General features: G+C 38.2%; 1 protein-coding gene across 1 annotated transcript in view; it reads left to right on the top strand.

The window, feature by feature from the left end:
* The window catches only part of DCDC2 (doublecortin domain containing 2), a 264811-nt gene that overhangs the window by 227867 nt on the left and 15029 nt on the right, over window positions 1-21915 (top strand). Inside the window, exon 9 of the mRNA XM_066377153.1 lies at window positions 1153-1253. Coding sequence (XP_066233250.1) covers window positions 1153-1253 — 101 coding nt within the window. The remainder of the gene's footprint in view (window positions 1-1152; window positions 1254-21915) is intronic.

Here is a 21915-nt window from a genome sequence, read left to right as displayed (position 1 = left end):
GCATGTGCTTCTGTCTCTGTTTACTCATTGGCGCATAGGTGATCTGGGAGATGCTCTACATCCTGTTCATATCTTAGAGTGTCACATTGTGCCTTAGGTATAATTGGTTTTCAACAAATATAAAAATATATTTTACATTTAATTAAGAATAATTTCATTCTTTAACAACATGAAGCATTATTATGTGAAACGTATTAAATACGCTCAGGGAAATAAGCTTTCTTTAGTGAAATAGGTGACGTTATAAGACAAAACATAAAAACATATTTTCTAGACTGCAGGGGTAACAAATAGTATAATAGATTACCAAGGAGGAGGTGAAATCTCCATCCCTGGAGATCCATAAAAATTGGACAGAGAAGATATCTGTGAGTGACCTAAACATTGAACCTATTCTGAGGCAAGAAGACAGACATGATGACAAATGGTTCTGTGACTTTTTGATTCCTTGGCCTGGAGAAGAGAGGGTGAGGGGTAAGACATGAAAACTGCTTCAGATATGGAAAATAGCTACCGTTGCTTCCATAGAAAAACAAGTCAAAGGAGCTCACCCTAAAGTCTTAGAAATTTTGGTTACATTTCTAGTTAAGGGTTTGAAGACATACTATAGATTGTGAAAATTCTGTAGAAATCTTCAAAATAAAAGATTGATTTGTTTCAGATGCAGTCAGTTCTATGATTCTATTGCAGTAAAAACATTTTTATATTACTCTGAACAGAGATAATTATTCCTATACATTATTTACATTCAGTATATAGCATTTTCTTGGGAAAGAAGAGTTATGAAAGTAGTATTTTAAAGGACTAAGCATCATCACTGTCCCATGGATAGGATGGGAGAACAGAGATAGTAAGTGTGAAGTTCTTCCCATCCACATACTTTTACTGTGTTGTGTTATCAATTCAGAGCCAACATACGAGGAAGAGTCTGGGACAGATCTCCACTCTGCTGAGTCAGCCTTATTCTGGCCATGAAAACCTTTTCCCAATGATTATTTGGAAGAATTGTGGGGAGGGGGCTAAAAAAGTCCTGTCACTAGAAAACCTATTGAAAAATGATCTTCGGTTAGGTATTTGATTGTAATTTCTACATTCAGCCACACGATGTCACAATTGGATTTTGATTTCACTGTGTATTTATCTCAATAATAGATGAAGGCATTTTCAAAGCTGGAGCAGAGAGATCTGAAATGCGGGGGGCAGCAGAAGTCCAAGAAGATGAGGATACTCAAGTTGAGATTCCAGTTGATCAGGTAATCATCATGCCTTTAAACATGTGTGTAAACCAATCACTACTATTTCTATACCAAGTTTTGTATCACCTGCCCCAAGCTGTTCCCGTGCATATGTTAGTTTAATCCTCTCAGGTGCAGTGTGCCTAAAAACCTTAGAAACAAAACAAAACACCTTCAGTTCTTATTAGCATTCTCACAAAGAACAGAGAGAGAGTCTTTTATTATTATTATTATGGAAAATAGTATATCTTTAAGAAACAACACTGAAGAACTTAGTGGACTGGAGTTAGGTATAAGATTTAAAAAGGGAGAAAGCTTGATACAGGGAAAAAAAAGAGTATTGGTACGGGGTTTTAGCCACAAAAACGTCCTCAATTTAGAAAAGCAGGGTTTGTTTGTTTTAGAATGTCTTGATATTTTCTCCTTTAGGGTCCTTGAGATGGTTGTGGTTAGAGTTTTTGTCATAAAGTAATTGCTTATTTAAATGCAACTCAAATATTTGCTGTGTATATTGATTTTATTTCTCAGGTGAGCAAACACTGTACCATGTGTGTATGTTTACACACATGTGCTTATAGAAGGGATTAAGAAATGTTAATCTGGCTAATGATGCCAGAAATAAATTAGACTTTTTAATACAATTCAAGCAGATTTCTTACAATTCTGAGTGGAGGATGGGAATTTTCGTGAGGATGGAACATCGTCATCCCAGGCTCGGGGCCATGAGAAGTCACTAGGAATTGCCACTTGTCCTCCGACTGTTATGTGACATTTCCTTTTCCAAATGCAAATTTCACAATCAAGCAGTTCTATAGATGATGTTCTCAAGTGTGCTTTTCTCCATGGTGAAGCGGCTATTGGATTATCACACGGGCATTTTCTGTAAGCATTGCCTTCCTGAGGAAGATCCTAATGTGTTAAAAATAACAGATTTCAAAAATCCAATTTGTTATCCAGGATTAGCTACAATTAATAATTTTTCATAAACTCCAAGTTTTAGGTATTTTTCCCCTGAGGTTAAATGAAACTTTAAGTCTTCTGTGAAGCTGTAGTTAAATTAAAAAGACAAAGAAGAGTAATCATCAAGGAATATACAACAACTAATAGCTCCAGAAACCAATACTAATTTATATCATACATATTCTGAAGTTAAAATGCCAAATATCAAGAAAAAATCATAGCATTATTACCCAAAGAGAAATCTCTTTGTTCATCACTTAATGAATTATGAAATCTATGATAGGTATTTCTTTACTTGTAAGTTTGATGATCACAAGGAGAGGTGGCTGGCAGGGGTCATTGATCACTGGTAATACCTGAGCAGCCTTGGATAAGCAGAGCTTGATTTCTTCTTTGACTAGAGAGGGCTAACTTATTAAAATACAAGGATGCAGGAGAGACTCATTAGACAGATTGCTAAAAGCTGAGCAATATCAACCAATTGATGTCAGTGTGGAGGAAATAAAAACAGGTAACAAGGCCAGAATTATTTTCCTTTTTGACCCTGTAAGTAATAAAATTGGGATTGTCTACCTCATGTGGGATAGACCTGTTTATTAGGTCAGAGCTTAGAGTAATTCTCTTTATGATCTGGTGACCTTTAGCTCTATATCCTAAGCAACTGTGTTATAAATATTATCGAAAACCAAGTGAGTGTGGAAAAATTAAAGTGAATATCCGTTATAGTAAGAACAACTCTGAGGATGTGCCATAATGGTGATCCTCACTGAATAATAGCTACTGTTCATTAAGTACCTACTGAATGCCAGGCACTGTAGTGGGCACTTTTATCTCCTACAACTGTGATGACAACCCTGTGAGTTAGGTCATATTATTTCCACTTTATAAAGAGGAAGAAAGTGAGCTCACATAGGTGGGATTACCTGTCCAAAATTGTACTGTCAAAAAAGGAGATTTGAATGCATGTCTAACTACAAAGCACAGGAGTGACCTGGAAGAAAAGCATTAAATGCAATAAATAAACAAACACATAAGCCAAAATCAATTGTTAACACAGGGATTGAAAAAATTATTATATAAGAAAGGAAATGTAGGCTACCTTGCCTAAGCTGTAAATGATACTTGCACACACTCCCTTTCGGGCCATTTCTAGTTAACTTTCTTGAGTTGGTTTTCTAACATCTAAATGGTTCATGTTATAACTTTAGTCAGAAACCCATGAAGAAGGTGTGTGTGTGTGTGTGTGTGTGTGTGTGTGTGTGTGTGTGTGTGTGTAAATATCATTTGCAAATTGGCCAAGTAATTTATCTATGCCTGAAAGCAGATCAAGTTTTAGAAGTAAATATCAAGACCTCTGTTGGGAAAGAGTTCTCTAGAGCTCTTGTGCTTCTCCATATCTTGTGAGCAGAGACACTGATTACCTTTGTTCTGAACTATCTTTTTAAGGATATTTGTATAGTGAACAGGCTTGAAAAACAGGGATAGTGACTTTCTTGGGAGCAGTCATTCTCAAATAAAGGCAACTTTGCCAATTGGGGGGACATTTTTCATTGTTATAGCTGAAGAAATCTAGGGCATAGCAGCTAGGGATACTGATAAAATATCTTGGTACATGTCAGCCCTCATCGCACACACAAAAGTACCCAGTCCAAAATGTCAGGAGGGCTGAGATTGAGAAATCTTGCTGTGGAGCAAAGGCAAGGTTTATTTATTATAAAGTATATTAAAGGGAATATCTCCATATGGTATAGCAGTCAGGCTGGTTTATCCATTATAGAAGATTTGATGCCATTGAATTGTATACTCAAAACTAGATAAAAAGGCCAATTTTATATTACATATATTTTACTGCAATAAAAATATATGGAAATAAAAGATTTGGGTTCTACCTGAGCAGACAGTAGCACAGTGGATAAAATGTTGACCTGAAACACAGAGGACCCAGGTTCAAAACCCCAAGGACTCCAGCTTGAGTGTGGGCCACAGACATGACCTCATGGTTGCTGGCTTGAGCCCAACAGATTGCTAACTTGAGGACCAAGGTAGCTGGCTTGAGCAAGGGGTCAGTCACACTGCTGTAGTCCCCTGGTCAAAGCACATATGAGAAAGCAATCAATGAACAGCTAAAGTGCTGCAACAACAAGTTGATGTTTCTCATCTCTCTCCCTTCTTGTGTGTCTGTCCCTGTTTGACCTCCTCCCCCCTCCCCCACAACACACATACTAAAAAAAAAGATTTTCTCAGCTAAGGATTCTTCCCCTAAATGCAGGCTACTCTGCATATCATCTAGCCCCTTCACATCGCCCTGGGGAATGGGACTGTGGGGAGTGAGCACCAGTGGTGGTACTCTAGCTACTGACACTGCTGTGAGGAATCAAGTCCTCTGTCTCTGACCCAAGAGTCTCATGTCTTTTGCCAGCATCCATGAAACACATTAGACTGGGGCAGGCTAATGTGTCACCTGGCAAGTACGGTAAAATTTCAGACCTTTCAGTCCATGATAGCCTCTACTGACATCAACTAGCATGTGTATTTATTGTTGTGTGTGTGTGTATGTGTGTGTATAAATTCCAGCCAAGAGAGAGTCTGAACACTGCCCCAAGGTTGAGATTCTTTTTATTTTTATTTTTTAGAGACAAGTTAATGATACTTCCAAACTCATAGGAAACTGAAGAAGCTATATTCTTTTACATTCAGGAATGCCAGAACAAATATCTTTTCTCAGGGGAGAGTATAGGTCTAATAAAAATTTGGTAGTCTTATTAGAGTACCATGCATATTCCAAATCAATCTGGTTGACCATAAGCTGTGGAACAAGTGTCTGAGTAACTAATACCTGTGGCTGTACCTGGCACTGATGACTGATGTGACAGCTTGCTGTATTTATAAAATGATGCTTTTCTAAGCTAAGGAGGCAAGAAATGAGCCTGTTCCACTATATTTTAGTAAACTTCCTTTAATAAGTGAGGATTAGGAAGGAGATTTCACCATTTCAGAAACACGGGCAAATATATATATATATATCTAAAATAAGGAAATAAGAAATTATGTTTTAGATTTTGTTTTGTTTGACAGACAAGAGCACATAATGGGAACAGAAACTATACAGTAGTTTTGGGTTGTTTTATAGTGTTGTCCCATCACTGAGTAGTAAAATAATGAGAAATGCAAAATTTTTTTTTATGCCGAATAGCTTCATAAAATAGCATTTAAGCCAGCATCACGAGCACAGGAGCAGTGAAAGCAATTTTTATTTTTTAAATTATAAATTGTGATATATGCCATTTTATTATTTATTTATTTAAAACTTAGTAGTCAAAATTACACATGTAATAGTTTAAAAAATCAACCAGTTCAACAAAGGTAACAAAAATGACAATCCCTTGCTCCATTTCTCCCCACCTGGGTACCTTCTCCACAGAGGCAATTTGAACTAGTTTGTTTATACACCATCCCTCCCTCCCTCCTCTCCATTTTAATACCACTGAGATTTTTGGGTTTTATAAGAGATGGCATTTCATAGTTTAATTGGATTATTTTTTTCATTCTAAGAGGTACACAGAATAATGGAGATCCTTTTCATTGATGACATCTCAAATTTGCTAAAATACTTTCCTTATTTTACTCTACAAATATAGATATTATTTACTAACTTTATCTCTAATGACTGTGGAAGATGATTATTGAGATTTTACCTACTTCTTCCTGCCTCTCCTTTCCAAATAAGACCACATACACACAAAACCTCACACACATGCCTTTCCCCTTCTTCCTATTATAATTTTATAATGACTTTTGGTTAAGTCAGTATTTAATCTGCACATTATTTTTGCTGCTGTGTAAGTATCATTTTTAGCTAAGCCATATAGTATACTCTGGGTACATTTCCTTTCTTGTGTAACCCTTTATTCCTCCTTATTTTTGTAATTGACTTTAAAACATTTTGTGTGTGTATGTATGTGTGTGTGTGTGAGAGAGAGAGTGTGTGTGTGTGTGTGTGTGTGTGTGTGTGTGTGTGTAGTTTTTACCAAGCCATCTCCAAATTCGTCCATAACTGTTGATCTTCTATTGGTATACTCAAAGATATACAGTGATAATAAAATCTCAATTTCATCTTTTAAGCCTCTCAATCATATGCCTCAAGCTAGTTAGTTGTTCTTTTTATCTGTTTTAAAAGGTTATGCTGGTATTTTTTCTCACTATTATTTTGGAAATTTCCTTTGCTTCTCTAGTGGATGGAGCCTCTGTTTCTTGGATTCTACATCTTCCTCTTTCTTGTTTACACCTTTATTTTTTGTGGAACTCACCTCTAGGAGCCCACTGAGAAAAGCTTCATGGAAGAAACATTTTTTTGAAACTTTTTATGTCTGAAAATATCTTTTTTTTTTTCTTTATTCAAACTTAATTGTAAAGATGACTAGGTATAAAATCCTAGGTTAGATAATATTTCTCTCAGAATTTTGAAAGCATTACTCAACTGTCTTTCTCACCCAGAATGGCAGTTGGGAAATTTTGGTGTCATTCTGTTTTCTGATCTTTTATAAGCTAACCTTTTTTTTTTTTCTTTAAAAAATGAAAAAGGGAAGAAGGGAAGAAGGAAGGGAGGGAGGGATAGAGGGAAGATGAGAGGAAAGATGAGAGAGAGGGTGGGGAGAGAGGGAGGGAGGGAGGGAGGGAGGAAGGGAGGGCAGGAGGAAGGAAAAAAGGAAGGAAGGAAGGAGGGAAGGAGGGAGGGAGGGAGGAAGGGAGGGAGAGAGGGAGGGAACCCCCTTTTTGACTATCTAGAAGCTCTTAGTCTCTTGTCTTTGTTCTTAGTGTTCTGAAAATTTACAATTCTGTGCCTTGGTGCAGTTCTTTTTGCTTATTAGATTATCTGTTTAATAGCTTTTTTTTTTATTTTGGAAGCATTTGTTTTTCAGTCTTGAAAAAAAAAATTGAATTATTTCTTTGATTACTTTTTTCTCATTTCTCTACTTTTTTTGGAAAAACAAGTACTTGAAAATGTAGGCCCTCATCGACTCATCCTATAATTCCTTCTTCTACTGTTCCATCTATAAATTTTTTCCTATTTTCTCAACTTTTTAAAAAATCATAAAGCCTCACTGTTTATATTCCATATGTTTTTCCCACCATCATATTTTTAATTTCTAAGAGTTCTTCCATATTTTCTGCATATTTTTATAGTATCTTATTTTTGCTTTATGGATGTGATATTGTGGCTTATATTTACAAGGATTGAGCTATTATTTCAAACTTAGTATATAAATAGTATATAAAAATACTATTTTTGTTTCTTCAGAATTTCTTTTTTCTTTATGTTTTGATCTCTGCCTCCATGTCAGAGGTTTTTCTTGCCTTTCTGGTTAATTTTATTTTTTAATTGAAATGTTTGCCATAAGACATTATATAAATCCAAAATGTATAGGGGTGGGCAAAACTAGGTTTTCAATTGTGAGTGTATAAAACACAGCATTTGTGTTTGTATTATTTTTCTGTATTAATTATTATATTATTTTCCATGTGAACAACTATAAACCTATTGCCCACCCCTGTATATCTGGTTAGATTTTAGAGTGGAGCAGTAGGGACATTGTGTGTGCATAGGCAAGGCTCGTCAAGTTGGGGAGTTTCACGGTAGGGCACTTGGTTTTTGCCATTTCATTGGTAGACCTCCAGTTGTTGTTTTTTTTTTTTCTGAAGTTGGAAACGGGGAGGCAGTCAGACAGACTCCCCCATGCGTCCGACCAGGATCCACCCGGCATGCCCACCAGGGGGCGATGCTCTGCCCATCTGGGATGTTGCTCTGTTGCAACCAGAGCCATTCTAGCACCTGAGGCAGAGGCCATGGAGCCATCCTCAGTGCCCAGGCCAACTCTGCTCCAATGGAGCCTTGGCTGTGGGAGGGGAAGAGAGAGACAGAGAGGAAGGAGAGGGGGAGGGGTGGAGAAGCAGATGGGCGCTTCTCCTGTGTGCCCTGGCCAGGAATCGAACCCGGAACTCCTGCATGCCAGGCCGATGCTCTACCACTGAACCAACCGGCCAGGGCCAGTAGACCTCCAGTTTTACTATCAGAATGTATAGGGGTATCAGAAGGGAGCCAGGAAAAAAAAAACACATTTTTTCAATCTTCTGTGTTTAACCATAAATCACTTTCATACTAATTCACCTACACATAAGCAAATGAGCAGCCTGTGACCAAATCTCCTCTAAGAGAGTCTTTTTGGCTGGTCCGGTGCTGATAATACCTGGACCTCTTTAGCAAGCCAGGTAGTACAGTTCACCACAGACTGCAGCACTCTCTGTCAAACACCTCTCCTAAATTTACATTAATTTACATTGTTATTTTCCCAGCACCTGGGGGCATTTGATTTTATGATTACTGGTCTACACATAGAGAACATAATGCTGTTTTAGAACATCTGCAGCCTAGAGGCTGTAACCAGAAACAGGAGATTTGACATCCAGCTATGCCCATTCACATAGTTTTATTCTCCTTGCCCTGGTCTCATCACTTATTACACCTGCTGCTTATGGAGAATCAGCAGTCACAGCTTCTCTCATGAAAGGGAAGCTAATTGGAGAGCTTATTTGTAGTACTTTTTCATATGTAATAAAATAAAAAAGGAGTCTACTTTCTCTGAACAGACCTCTGAATCTAGTTCAATGAAATATATTTATTAAAATAAGAATTATAAAATATTCAGAACCAGAAGGGAAGCTTTCTCAAACTCCTCATTTTTCCAATGAAGAAACACAATTCCATAGTGGGGAAAGCCCTCTTCCCACAAATGTGCGGCTGTTGATAGGGGTCACCACAGGCGCGCAGGGCTCCTGGCTTCCAGTCTACAACCCTATCTGATCACCTCATGGAAAGGAAGTGAGGAGATTACAGACTTCTTATTATCCTGTAAACAGCAACATGTTCCATCTGTGTAGAAGGCCATTCGGCCTTTTCTGCCTTCCCTTAACTCAAAATACTGCACAAGCAGTATTTGCACCATTTTTATTTTCAGGTCATAGCCTTTTAGTGAGTCACATTCACGTTTAGGCTGCGAGCATCACACCCAGCTGAAAGAGTGAAGGTGAGGTTGATCTGGCTTCTTGATTGCATGTACATCATCGAGGCTTTGTGCCATCGTGATTGTAGTTTCCTGTTTAATTGATAGAAGTGGTGATAAACGTGAAGGTGTAGCCTTCAGGGATTTCTGATGTAAGTGAAAGAAAATCAACGTTTACTTCTAAAATGAGAAAACTTAATGCGGATTTTTTCTAATGGTGACTAAATATTCCTTTGCTATCTAATCTAAGTTTTCAGTGTATTATTTCTTCTCCTGTGGGTATTGCAGGAACTCACGGAGCCTGAGTCGACCTGGGTGAGCCCACTTTCAGCAGGTAGCTGGCCAGAGAATCAAGCTACTTGTGCTTTTCCAAGGTCCACAACCACGCTTTCCATAGGTCATTGTGCTTTAATCCATACATACCTCCCTTGGCCCGCTGGGAAAGCAAACCTCTGAAAGCTGAAAGCAGGAAGCAGTACTTTGTTAGCGTGAGAAATTGAAACTGATAATTTCAAAATAACTCATTGAAATTGGGTAGGTGATTTTAGTTTCCTAAACTAAGAAATAAAACTAAGAAAGAAAACAGGTGCGGTAACTTCTGTACTTTCAACATCTGTTCCTGAACTTGGCTGTAAAATCCGCATCAACTCTTTCTACCAAAACCCTGTCAGAAATCCTTACTCTTTCCAAATTGCAAATGTAGCAGATGTTACATGCAGGAATGGACATCTAAAGTCGTCTTCTTTTTGGGGGGGTTCTGATCTCCAGTTTCTAGGCCTAATATATTTCAGTGAGGAAGACTTGATAGATGGGAATGGAAGGAGAGGAGGGTGGTTAAGTAGAATCTCTTGACTAGAAAGCTCTAACTTGTGCTGTTATCTCAGATAGCAAAGGTATTAAATATTAAAGTATATTTCTTAGGGAATTCCAATGCAAATATTCGCAGCATCAACGTCAGCTTTAACATGGGTGCAACATGAGTGGTAGTGTATGTTTGTATGCCTTTCCCATTTCTAGTTTTTGGGGGCTGCTGTTATTGTCAGAGGTGTGAGTTTAAAGTGTAAATCACTTGAGCAGTTCCATCTGTCTGTGAAAATACCTTATCTAGAAATCCTGCACTCTTATGGTTTCCCCTGAGCCATCCCTGCAAGGATGTAGCCCGTGATAATAGCTACCAGACCTTTTCTGTCTTGTCATATAACTCAACCATTTTCTCAGAATTTTTGTCACAAAATAAATAGTAAGAGACACAGGCAGGCTAACTCAGGCAAATACACCTGAAATGCTAACATTGATGTTATGTTAAAGAGAAAATCTGCTGTCACTTTTCTAATAAATATGAACTGCAATTGCTTATGATGAATAATGTGGTTTTTAAAAGATAAAGTTTCAACAAGAAAAAAGACCTCATACAGATTGTATAAACACCTCTGTGTTTAAGGATACATATTATCTGTAATTGTATATACATGTGTAAAGTGTCTTTTAATCTAGTTGTACTCTGATGTTTGATGTTAGAGAGGCCGTGAGGCTGGAATTATCTAGATGACTTCTGTGATCGCTGCTTTACTACTATGTACTTCAGTTTAGTGAGTATATAGGATAGAGTATAATGAATACCCTTTCTTGACTCCACTGAAACACAAGAATTGTGCCTTCTACAGAATATAATATTCTATAATTACTCATAGGCATGACTCGTTCTGAAATTTCAGTATCAATGAACTCTTTGGAGACACAATATCTACCTGAGAATTGGTTCTCTTTAAATTTTAGTCACAGACTGACCAAAATATTATGTGTCAGGACAGAAGACTTTAAGCATGGGTAAAAATATCTTCCTGATGTATTTTGCCTTTGCAGTGATGTGTTTCTGTTTTATAATATGATTGTTAATAGAAAGCTGCATGGTGATGGGCTTAGAATAAATCTGGTATCTCTGTCTTTATGGCCAAATATTATTCTGTCAATAATTAATCCTATTTTCTCCCAGATTTAAATAAAATTGATATTTTTAAGATAAAAATACAGTCTTCATTTAAAGAGGGATTATGTCAAGGCATTGGTACAGTTATAAATTTTAACCAAAAATACTTTTTTGAAGTGATATATTATGATCATCTTGTGTTATACATGATTGCAAGCCTTACCATGCAAAGGTTCATCTGGGGTCTGTTAGAAATTCAGAGGCTCAAACTTTTGACTTAAACCAGGGGTAGTCAACCTTTTTATACCTACCACCCACTTTTGTATCTCTGTTAGTAGTAAAATTTTCTAATCACCCACCGGTTCCACAGTAATGGTGATTTATAAAGTAGGGAAATAACTTTACTTTATAAAATTGATAAAGCAGAGTTACAGCAAGTTAAAGCATATAATAATAATTACTTACCAAGTACTTTACGTCGGATTTTTGCTGTTTGGCAAAATAAATCTTTATAAAACAACTTACTATAGTTAAATCTATCCTTTTATTTATACTTTGGTTGCTCTGCTACCACCCACCATGAAAGCTGGAACACCCACTAGTGGGCAGTAGGGACCAGGTTGACTACCACTGACTTAGACTGCATTTCATGCACTCCCCAGTGATGCAGAGGCACTGGCTTAGAGAACATGAGGCTGGAAGGAACTATTTAGCATCATGCTGAGTTTGGGGTATTACTCTATACATTACCTTGGGGAAAGAGTTATTACAGTCTGGTGGTCATAAAAGTTCCTTTCCTTCTGTCAATTTTGGGCAAGTCTGTAGCATTTTGGTCAATTTTACTTAACTCTTTATGCTTTTTTCTTTATCTGCAAATTTGGATAATAACAGTGTTTACCTCAAGTAGTTGTGAGCTTACTTAAAATATGATTATGCATATGAGGTGCATTGAACATAATGCTAGGGACCTGGAGAGTTAAATAAATGTGAGTCTGTTGTTAGTATCTGTATTTTCCTAAGGGTACATGTTATGCTGGCTTTTATCTGTGGGAAGCACAATTGTGTTCAATTTAAGACAGCTAATAATACAATATTATGGTAAATATGGTGAGGAACATTAAGATGAATAAGAAACAGCCCTTGTCTCTGGGAACTTCCATAGAGTCAAGGCTAATATTTTCCCATTATTCTGTAATTATTCCAAACATTGTTTGAGGTGTTTACTTGATAGAGATTCATGTTCACTATTTTCATATCATACCTAAATAGAGAAGAACCTCACATGCTAGTAAAAGTGTACTAAAGAAATTTGACAGGTGTGATGAGGTCAAAATTGGCTGCGGGAGCCAGGAAGGCTTACTGGAGAAGGTAAGGTGTGTCTAACACAGGGGTAGGAGAGCATTCTGGGCAAGGTACCAGGAGCAGAAGGAATGATACAGTATGGTGCAGGGGGAGTGGCCAGGACTCCTTTCAACTTCTTCTACAGAGGAGATCCCTCCCCACCTCTCCCCTGCAGTACTGCTCCTGGGAAGGGAGGAGGAAATAGGGCAGGGGTGGGGGTAGACAGAGAGAAGAGGAGGAAAGAATATGCATACAAATATGAAAGTTTGTGTGTGGGTGTGGGGGAGAAAATAATGGTAAGTGTTTGAAGGTCTACCTTAACAAAATACCACAGATTATGTGGCTTAAACAGTAGAAATTTATTTTTTGTAGTTCTAGAGCAGGCATCCCCAAACTATGGCCCACGGGCCACATGCGGCCCCCTGAGGCCATTTATCTGGTCCCCCTAAGCACTTCTGGAAGGGGCACCTCTTTCATTGGTGGTCAGTGAGAGGAGCACTGTATGTGGCAGCTCTCCAATGGTCTGAGGGACAGTGAACTGGCCCCCTGTGTAAAAAGTTTGGGGACCTCTGCAGAGAGGCTAGAAGTCTGAGATCAAGGTGATGTCAGATTGGATTTCTCCTAAGAGCTCTCCCTATGGCTTACAGATGCTGTCTTCTTCCTGTGTCTTCACATAATCTTTATTCTGTACATGTCTGTGTTCTAATCTCTTTTCTTATAAGGACATCAGTCATATTGGATGAGGGCCCACTCTAATGAACTCATTTTTAACTTAATTACCTCTTTAAAGTCACAGTCCGGAGGGGGAAAAAGATGGCAACGGAGTAGATGCACAGACGCCCAGCTCTCACCACCAAACTGGAATACAAATCTGTTGTGCAGATAAAATGTATTATGCTCACTTTGTTAAAGTGGCGCTGCCCACGTGGAGGCCGTTGCCCAGGTGATATTAATGTGTGTCTCTGGGCAGGCAGAATCCTTGTAGGCTGGGGCTTGGTTTTGGGATTAAGCCTTTCCCACCCTTTTTGATGTGGGGTGGTACAATCCAATCATGCCTCAGAGAAGTGACTTTTTATTAGAGACTTCCCTGTTTTGTATATTGGATTAAAGGTTTGGATTTCTACACTATAAAATGGGGGCAGAATGGGAGCTTGCCCTCTTGTTTCCTGGGATGATTAGCATGAGAGAGCAGAGGGAGCAGAGAGCAGAAAGAGGCCATGTGGCCAGGAGAAGCAGCTAAGATAGCGGAGTGCTGAGTGAGATGCCAGTTTGTGTAGAGTTTGTATCTGGGATAAGGAAGGAGATGGGGAACTGAGGAGAATAAGGCTGGTGAGCTAGAAACCTTTGATTCTAGGAAACTCGGATAAGTCAGTAGCTTTGTGAGCACTGAATGTGAGTGGGTTTTGGAGCCCAGTGTGTGTTTTTACTTGCCCGCCGGGTGCAAGCTAGAATTAAAGACCATGGCCCACCAGTTTGTGGCTCTGATGCTTCTTTACCAACTGTCCGAATCCAATGCGAACCTGCATGGGCTGAGCTGCTTTGATAGTGGCAGCCATGGCTCCTGGCTTTACAAAATCAATTTAGGAAAAATCAGTATGAAGAACCAACTCTGAACTGCAAGAACAGCTCTCAAAAACCAAGGAGCAAAGAAGAACCCACAACAGTCCTGGTAGGGAGCGCCTGAACCTCCTCTGCTTATAGGAATGGAGGGGGAAGGGTAAGGCTGAGAGCCCAGAGAGGATCTCACAGAGGGAAAAGAGCAGAAACTACTGCTCACAGCCACTTGCCTGGCGACCAGGGAGTGAGGTGTGTTGAAAAGACCAGCTTATCTCCCAAGTGGAAAGGACAGGGAGAGGGACAGACTGTAAGGGGCTAAGGAATGCAGGAAATGAACTAAAAAAGCTGACTCATCTGTGCTGGAGGCGGCCATAGCTGGGGGAGGGACTGAACCTTTCACAAAACAGAGCTGAAGTGCTTCCAGATCAGAGATCTCCGGACATCTATCCAGCTCCAATCAGCGCAACAAGACACAGCTGAAAACAAGAAATGGGGAGGAGGGGCAGTAACTCAGGTCTCCATGGAGATCTGAGATACACCTCCCCCTACTGAAGCTGAGAAAACACCCTGCCCCCAGGGAGATTAGCTGGCTAAAGAGGCCTTCAGAGTCTCAGGTTACACCCATCTCATTCCTGAATACAGTTTCAAGGAAGCCCCCTGCTGAGATCAGTAAACAAGACTATCACCTGTTAAGAAAACAAACAAATCAAGACTTCAAAGCTGCCCAAATCCGAAAGTGGATTACAGATAACAGTTGATACCAACCCAAGAAGACCTAGAAATAACACAACTGAAAACTGGAGGCAGACAACACCAAGCCTAGACTCAACCAACTCTACAAATAAAACACCCAAAAGAGACGATGAGAAGACAAAGGAGTGCAATCCAAATGAAACCACAAGAGACACCTTCAAGAGATGAACTGAGTGATATGGAAATAATCAAACTTCCAGATGCGGAGTTCAAAATAATGATTGTAAGGATGCATAGGGACCTTAGAACAACAATGGATGGTCATTATTAAAACTTAAATAAAGAAATAGCAAGTATAAAAAAGAATCAGTCGGAGATGACAAATATAATATCAGAAATAAAGACCACAATGGAAGGAATTAAAAACAGGATAGATAGAGCAGAGGATCGAATCAGTGAGTTAGAGGACAACTGGAATGAAGGCATGAAAGCAGAGAAGAAAAGAGAAAAGAGACTCAAAAAGTCAGAGGAAACTCTTAGAGAGCTCTGTGACAACATGAAGAGAAATAACATCCGCATCATAGGGATTCCTGAAGAAGAAGAGAAAGAACAAGGGATAGAGACTTTGTTCAATCATATCATAGCTGAAAACTTCCCTAAATTAATGCAGGAGAAACTCACACAAATTCAAGAAGCACAGAGGACTCCATTAAAGAGAAACCCAAAGAAACCTACACCAAGACACATCATAATTAAAATACCAAAGCTAAGCGATAAAGAGAAAATATTAAAAGCTGCAAGAGAAAAAAAAGTTATCACCTACAAAGGAGCCCCCATAAGGATGACATCTGACTTCTCAACAGAAACACTTGAGGCCAGAAGGGAATGGCAAGAAATATTCAAAGTAATGCAGAACAAGAACCTACAACCAAAACTACTTTATCCAGCAAGGCTATCGTTTAAAATCGAAGGAGAAATAAAAAGCTTCCCAGACAAAAAACAACTCAAGGAATTCATTACAACCAAACCAATGCTGCAGGAAATATTAAGGGGCCTGTTGTAAACAGATCAAAGTGGGAAAAGAATATAGCAAAAAAGGAATACACCTTTAAAGAAGAAAATGGCAACAAACAACTACATATCAATAATAACCTTAAATGTAAATGGATTAAATGATCCAATCAAAAGACATAGGGTAGCTGCGTGGATAAGAAAACAGGACCCATACATATGTTGTCTACAAGAGACACACCTTAGAACAAAAGACACACATAGATTGAAGGTAAAAGGATGGAAAAAAACTTTTCATGCAAACGGAAATGAAAAAAAAGCTGGGGTAGCAATACTTATATCAGACAAATTGGACTTTAAAACAAAGGATATAGTAAGAGATAAAGAAGGCCACTACATAATGATAAAGGGAGTAATCCAACAGGAAGATATAACTATTATAAATATCTATGCACCTAATATAGGAGCACCCAAATATATAAAGCAGACTTTGATGGATTTAAAGGGTGAGATCAACAGCAATACTATAATAGTAGGGGATTTCAATACCCCACTAACATCACTAGATAGATCCTCAAGAAAGAAAATTAACAAAGAAAGAGCAGACTTATTGGAAACACTAGATCAACTCGATTTCATGGATATCTTCAGAACCTTTCACCCTAAAGCAGCAGAATATACATTCTTTTCAAGTGCTCATGGTACATTCTCTAGGATAGACCACATGTTAGGGTACAAAAGTGCTCTCAACAAATTTAAGAAGACTGAAATCATATCAAGCACTTTCTCCAATCACAACTGCATGAAACTAGAAATGAATCACAGCAGAAAAGCTCAAAAATTCTCAAACACATGGAAACTAAATAGCAGGGTGTTAAATAATGAATGGATTAAGAATGAGATCAAAGAAGAAATAAAAAATTCCTAGAAACGAATGACAATGAGCATACAACAACTCAAAATTTATGGGACACAGCGAAAGCAGTGCTGAGAGGGAAGTTCATAGCATTGCAGGCACACTTTCAGAAGCTAGAAAAAGCTCAAATAAACAACTTTACCCTGCATCTAAAAGAATTAGAAAAAGAACAGCAATAAAGCCCAAATGTAGTAGAAGGAAGGAAATAATAAAGATCAGAGCAGAAATAAATTACATAGAGGCTAAAGAAACAGTACAGAGGATCAATAAAACTAGGAGCTGGTTCTTTGAAAAGGTAAACAAGATTGATGAACCTTTAAGTAGACTCACCAAGAAAAAGAGAAAGAGGACTCAAATATATAAAATTAGAAATGAGAGAGGAGAAATAACAACTGACACAACAGAAATACAAAATATTGTAAGAAAATACTATGAAGAACTGTATGCCAAAAAACGAGACAACCTAGATGAAATGGACAAATTCCTTGAAACATACAATCTTCCAAAAATCAATCTGGAAGAATCAGCAAACCTAAACAGACCAATTACAACAAATGAGATCGAAACAGTTAACAAAAAACTCCCAACAAAGAAAAGTCCAGGGCCCGATGGCTTCACAACAGAATTCTACCAAATATTCAAAGAACTAACTCCTATCCTTCTCAAACTATTTCAAAAAATTCAAGAGGAAGGAAGACTTCCCAGCTCCTTTTATGAGGCAAGCATAATTCTGATTCCAAAACCAGGCAAAGACAACACAAAGAAAGAAAATTATAGGCCAATATCTCTGATGAATATAGATGCTAAAATCCTCAACAAAATATTAGCAAACCGGATTCAACAATATATGGAAAAAATCATACACCATGATCAAGTGGGATTTATTCTGGGGAGGCAAGGCTGGTACAATATTCATAAATCAATCAATGTGATTCATCACATAAACAAAAAGAGGAGAAAAACCATATGATAATTTCAATAGATGCAGAAAAAGCATTTGATAAAATCCAGCACCCATTCATGATCAAAACTCTCAGCAAAGTGGGAATACAGGGAACATACATCAACATGATAAAAGCCATCTATGAGAAACCCACAGCCAACATCATACTCAATGGGCAAAAATTAAAAGCAATATCCTTAAGATCAGGAACAAGGCAGGGGTGCCCCCTTTCACCACTCTTATTTAACATAGTCCTGGAAGTCCTAGCCACAGCAATCAGACAAGAAGAAGAAATAAAAGGCATTCAAGTTGGAAAAGAAGAAGTAAAACTATCATTATTTGCAGATGATATGATATTGTATATAGAAAACTCTAAAGTCTCAGTCAAAAAGCTACTGGACCTGATAAATGAATTCAGCAAAGTGGCAGCATATAAAATCAATACTCATAAATCAGAAGCATTTTTATATACCAACAATGAACAGTCAGAAAGAGAAATTAAGGAAACAATCACCTTCACAATTACAACCAATAAAATAAAGTACGTAGGAATAAACTTAAGCAAGGAGACTAAAGACTTGTACTTGGAAAATTACAAAGCATTGATAAAAGAAATCAAGGAAGATACAACAAGTGGAAGCATATACTGTGCTCATGGTTAGGAAGAATAAACATCATTAAAATGTCTATATTACCCGAAGCAATCTATAAATTCTATGCAATACCAATTAAAATACCAATAACCTATTTCAAAGATATAGACCACATATTCCAAAAATTTATATGGAACCAAAAGAGAACACGAATAGCCTCAGCAATCTTAAAGAAGAAGAATAAAAAGGGAGATATCACACTTCCTGATATCAAGTTATACTACAAGGCCATTGTACTCAAAACAGCCTGGTACTGGCATAAGAACAGGCATATAGATCAATGGAACAGAACAGAGAACCCAGAAATAAACCCACAGTTCTATGGACAACTGATATTTGACAAAGGAGGCAAGGAAATACAATGGAGTAAAGACAACCTCTTTAACAAATGGTGTTGGGAAAATTGGACAGCTACCTGCAAAAAAATGAAACTAGATCACCAGCTTACACCACTCACAAAAATAAACTCAAAATGGATAAAAGACTTAAATGTAGGCCGTGAAACCATAAGCATCTTAGAAGCAAACATAGGCACTAAGCTCTCGGACATCTCTCAGAGCAATATATTTGCTGATTTATCTCCACGGGGAAGTGAAATAAAAGACTGGATAAACAAATGGGTCTATATCAAACTAAAAAGCTTTTGCACAGCTAAAGACAACAAGAACAGAATAAAAAGACAAACTACACAATGGGAGAACATATTTGACAATACGTCTGATAAGGGGTTAATAACCAAAATTTATAAAGAACTTATAAAGCTCAACACCCGGAAGACAAACAATTCAATCCAAAAATGGGCAAAAGAGATGAATAGACACTTCTTCAAAGAGGACATACAAATGGCCAATAGACATATGAAAAAATGCTCAACATCATTAATCATTAGAGAAATGCAAATTAAAACCACAATGAGATATCACCTCACACCAGTCAGAATGGCACTCATCAACAAAACAACACAGAATAAGTGCTGGTGAGGATGTGGAGAAAAGGGAACCCTCCTGCACTGCTGGTGGGAATGCAAACTGGTGCAGCCACTGTTGAAAACAGTATGGAGATTCCTCAAAAAACTGAAAATCGAACTGCCTTTTGACCCAGCTATCCCACTTTTAGGAATATACCCCAAGGACACCATAGAACGGCTCCAAAAGGAGAAATGCACCCCCATGTTTGTGGCAGCAGTGTTCACAATAGCGAAGATCTGGAAACAGCCCAAGTGTCCATCAGAGGATGAGTGGGTTAAAAAGCTTTGGTACATATATACTATGGAATACTACTCAGCCATAAGAAATGATGACATCGGATCATTTATAATAACATGGATAGACCTTGATAACATTATACGAAGTGAAATAAGTAAATCAGAAAAAAAAACTAAGAACTATATGAATCCATACATAGAAGGGACATAAAAATGAGACTCAGAGACATGAACAAGAATGTGATGGCAACAGGGGTGGGGGATGGGGGGAGGGGGGATGTGGTGAAGAAAGAGAGAGGGGTTGGAGGAGGGGAGGGGCAGAAAGAAAATCAGATAGAAGGTGACAGAAGACAATTTAACTTTGGGGGAGGGGTATATAGCACAATCAAATGTCAAAATAATCTAGAGATGTTTTCTCTCAACATATGTACCCTGATTTATCAATGTCACTGCATTAAATTTAATAAATAAATTAAAAAAAAAGTTGCAGTCTGAGGTACTTACTGAGAGTTAGGACATTAACATAAAAATTTTGAGGGGACATAATTCAGCCCTAAACAGTGAGAAAAAGGGGTTTGTCTCTGATTTGGTGCCACATAATAAGTCAAAAATAAAATGCAAGGAGCAGAGTCAGCTTTCAAAGTCTGTGTCTGTGAGAAAGATGATCAGTGATTAGTAGAAAAGGGAGAAAGCAGAGACATGGAACCCAGCTCATCCCAGTCAGTCCCTCTGCCTCATAAGTCCATTAGTCATATATTAAGAGTGGGGCTTATTAGGTGGCTGGTTTCCATGGTGACTAGGTTTTGTTAATTTTATTTTTTATTACATAAGTGAAAGGTGTTGTCACCCCTGGTCATGATACCCTTGGCAAGGTGCTTGATTTTTCAGCAGGCTGAGTGTCCCACTCTGTACCGTGGGAATCCTCAAGACTGCCCTCCTACTTGGGAAGACAGAATGAGACAGCAGATGTGAAGGTGCTTTCATAAGCATAATGTGCTACCTAAATGTTGCCGGTATTATACCCTGAACTGGCTGCTGCCAACCTGTCATTCCAACTGAAGACAGTTGTGTGTTACTGAAGTCCATATACTAATTTATGTAAATCAGCCTTGTTTAGTGTCTCTCTCTGGCACATTTACATTACTTTTAAGACTGCATAGCAGTTCAGAAAACAAAACAAAAAAAGGATGGTAAATTTGTTGTGAAAAATGCATAATAGGGAACTCAGAAACCATGGAATAAACAGAAATAAGACCGGTGATGACTGGTTTTAATGATTAGTTTATGTAAATCACACTAATAGTCTAATGGATCAGAAATTGAACATCAGCCTGCATTTTAACTGTGTTAATTGATAAGGGCTAGACAGTCATTAAGTGTCTCGATGTTATTTTTTGCTTGTTTTTATAAAACTTAGAATGAATATTGCTCTAATTGGCCCACTAATTTACAATTTCATTAGTGCAAATACTTTATTATAATATTTTATTAGACAACCTTTCAACTCCTTCTGTTCAATAGCAAGAAAATGGAGTGACAACAATAATAAATATATATCATATATGCTTATATATCATATATATATAAACAATAATATATATATTATTGTTGTTCAGTTTAGAATGGTTTAATTTGGGCCTTACTGCAACCCTGTGAGGTCATTATCATCCTCAAATTCCAAAAGGGTCTCTGAGACCAGGTGAAGTGAATTCTCTGGCCTGAAGTGTAACCACCAGATATAGTTGTCCCACCAGATCATAGTTGTCCCACCTTGCGCAATGTATATTTTGCATTGCCAGTTGATGTCCCATCACAGAAAACATCAGAAGACATAAATCTTGTTGAGAACCTTCCTTTCCCCACTGCCGCAGTGATCTTCCTCAGGTCTGGACAGTCTCTTGGGATCACGTGAGCACTGGCTTCTTTAGGGAAGAGGGATGAAGTCATGCCCAGGAGCTTGTCTTGCCTTCACTGCACACAGACAGTCAATGCAGTTGGATGCTGGAAAATGGGGTTTTCCCTCTTGTTTCCCCTTCTTCCTCTTTCCCTCAAACTGAATGTGCAATTTCTTACTCTTACTTTTTCCTTTGGTACCCACTACTCTTTTCTCCTCAATTCTCCAGCTAACGGCTCCCTTTTGGTCACTGTGTCTACTTTTCTGTATTCGAATTGTTAACATTATCAGAATATTTGTGACGGTCTTTGAGGTGGAGCAGGACGTGGGCTGCTGTGCGCGGGGCATCCCTGACTTGATGGGCTAACACTGGTGTCTGTCCAGCTGTGACTGTCACCACTGCTAGGCAGACAGGCAGGTGCAGCTACATGAGAAGAGGCTGGGAACTACTTGGAATTTTGAAGCAATTAAATGGAATGTGGCTAGCTGATAAGTATTTTTCTAGCACTTTATTATAATTCTA

The sequence above is a fragment of the Saccopteryx leptura genome, chromosome 3, assembly GCF_036850995.1.
Source record: "Saccopteryx leptura isolate mSacLep1 chromosome 3, mSacLep1_pri_phased_curated, whole genome shotgun sequence".
In the NCBI taxonomy this organism is placed as follows: Eukaryota; Metazoa; Chordata; class Mammalia; order Chiroptera; family Emballonuridae; genus Saccopteryx; species Saccopteryx leptura.
This window is presented reverse-complemented; position numbering and strand designations above follow the sequence as displayed.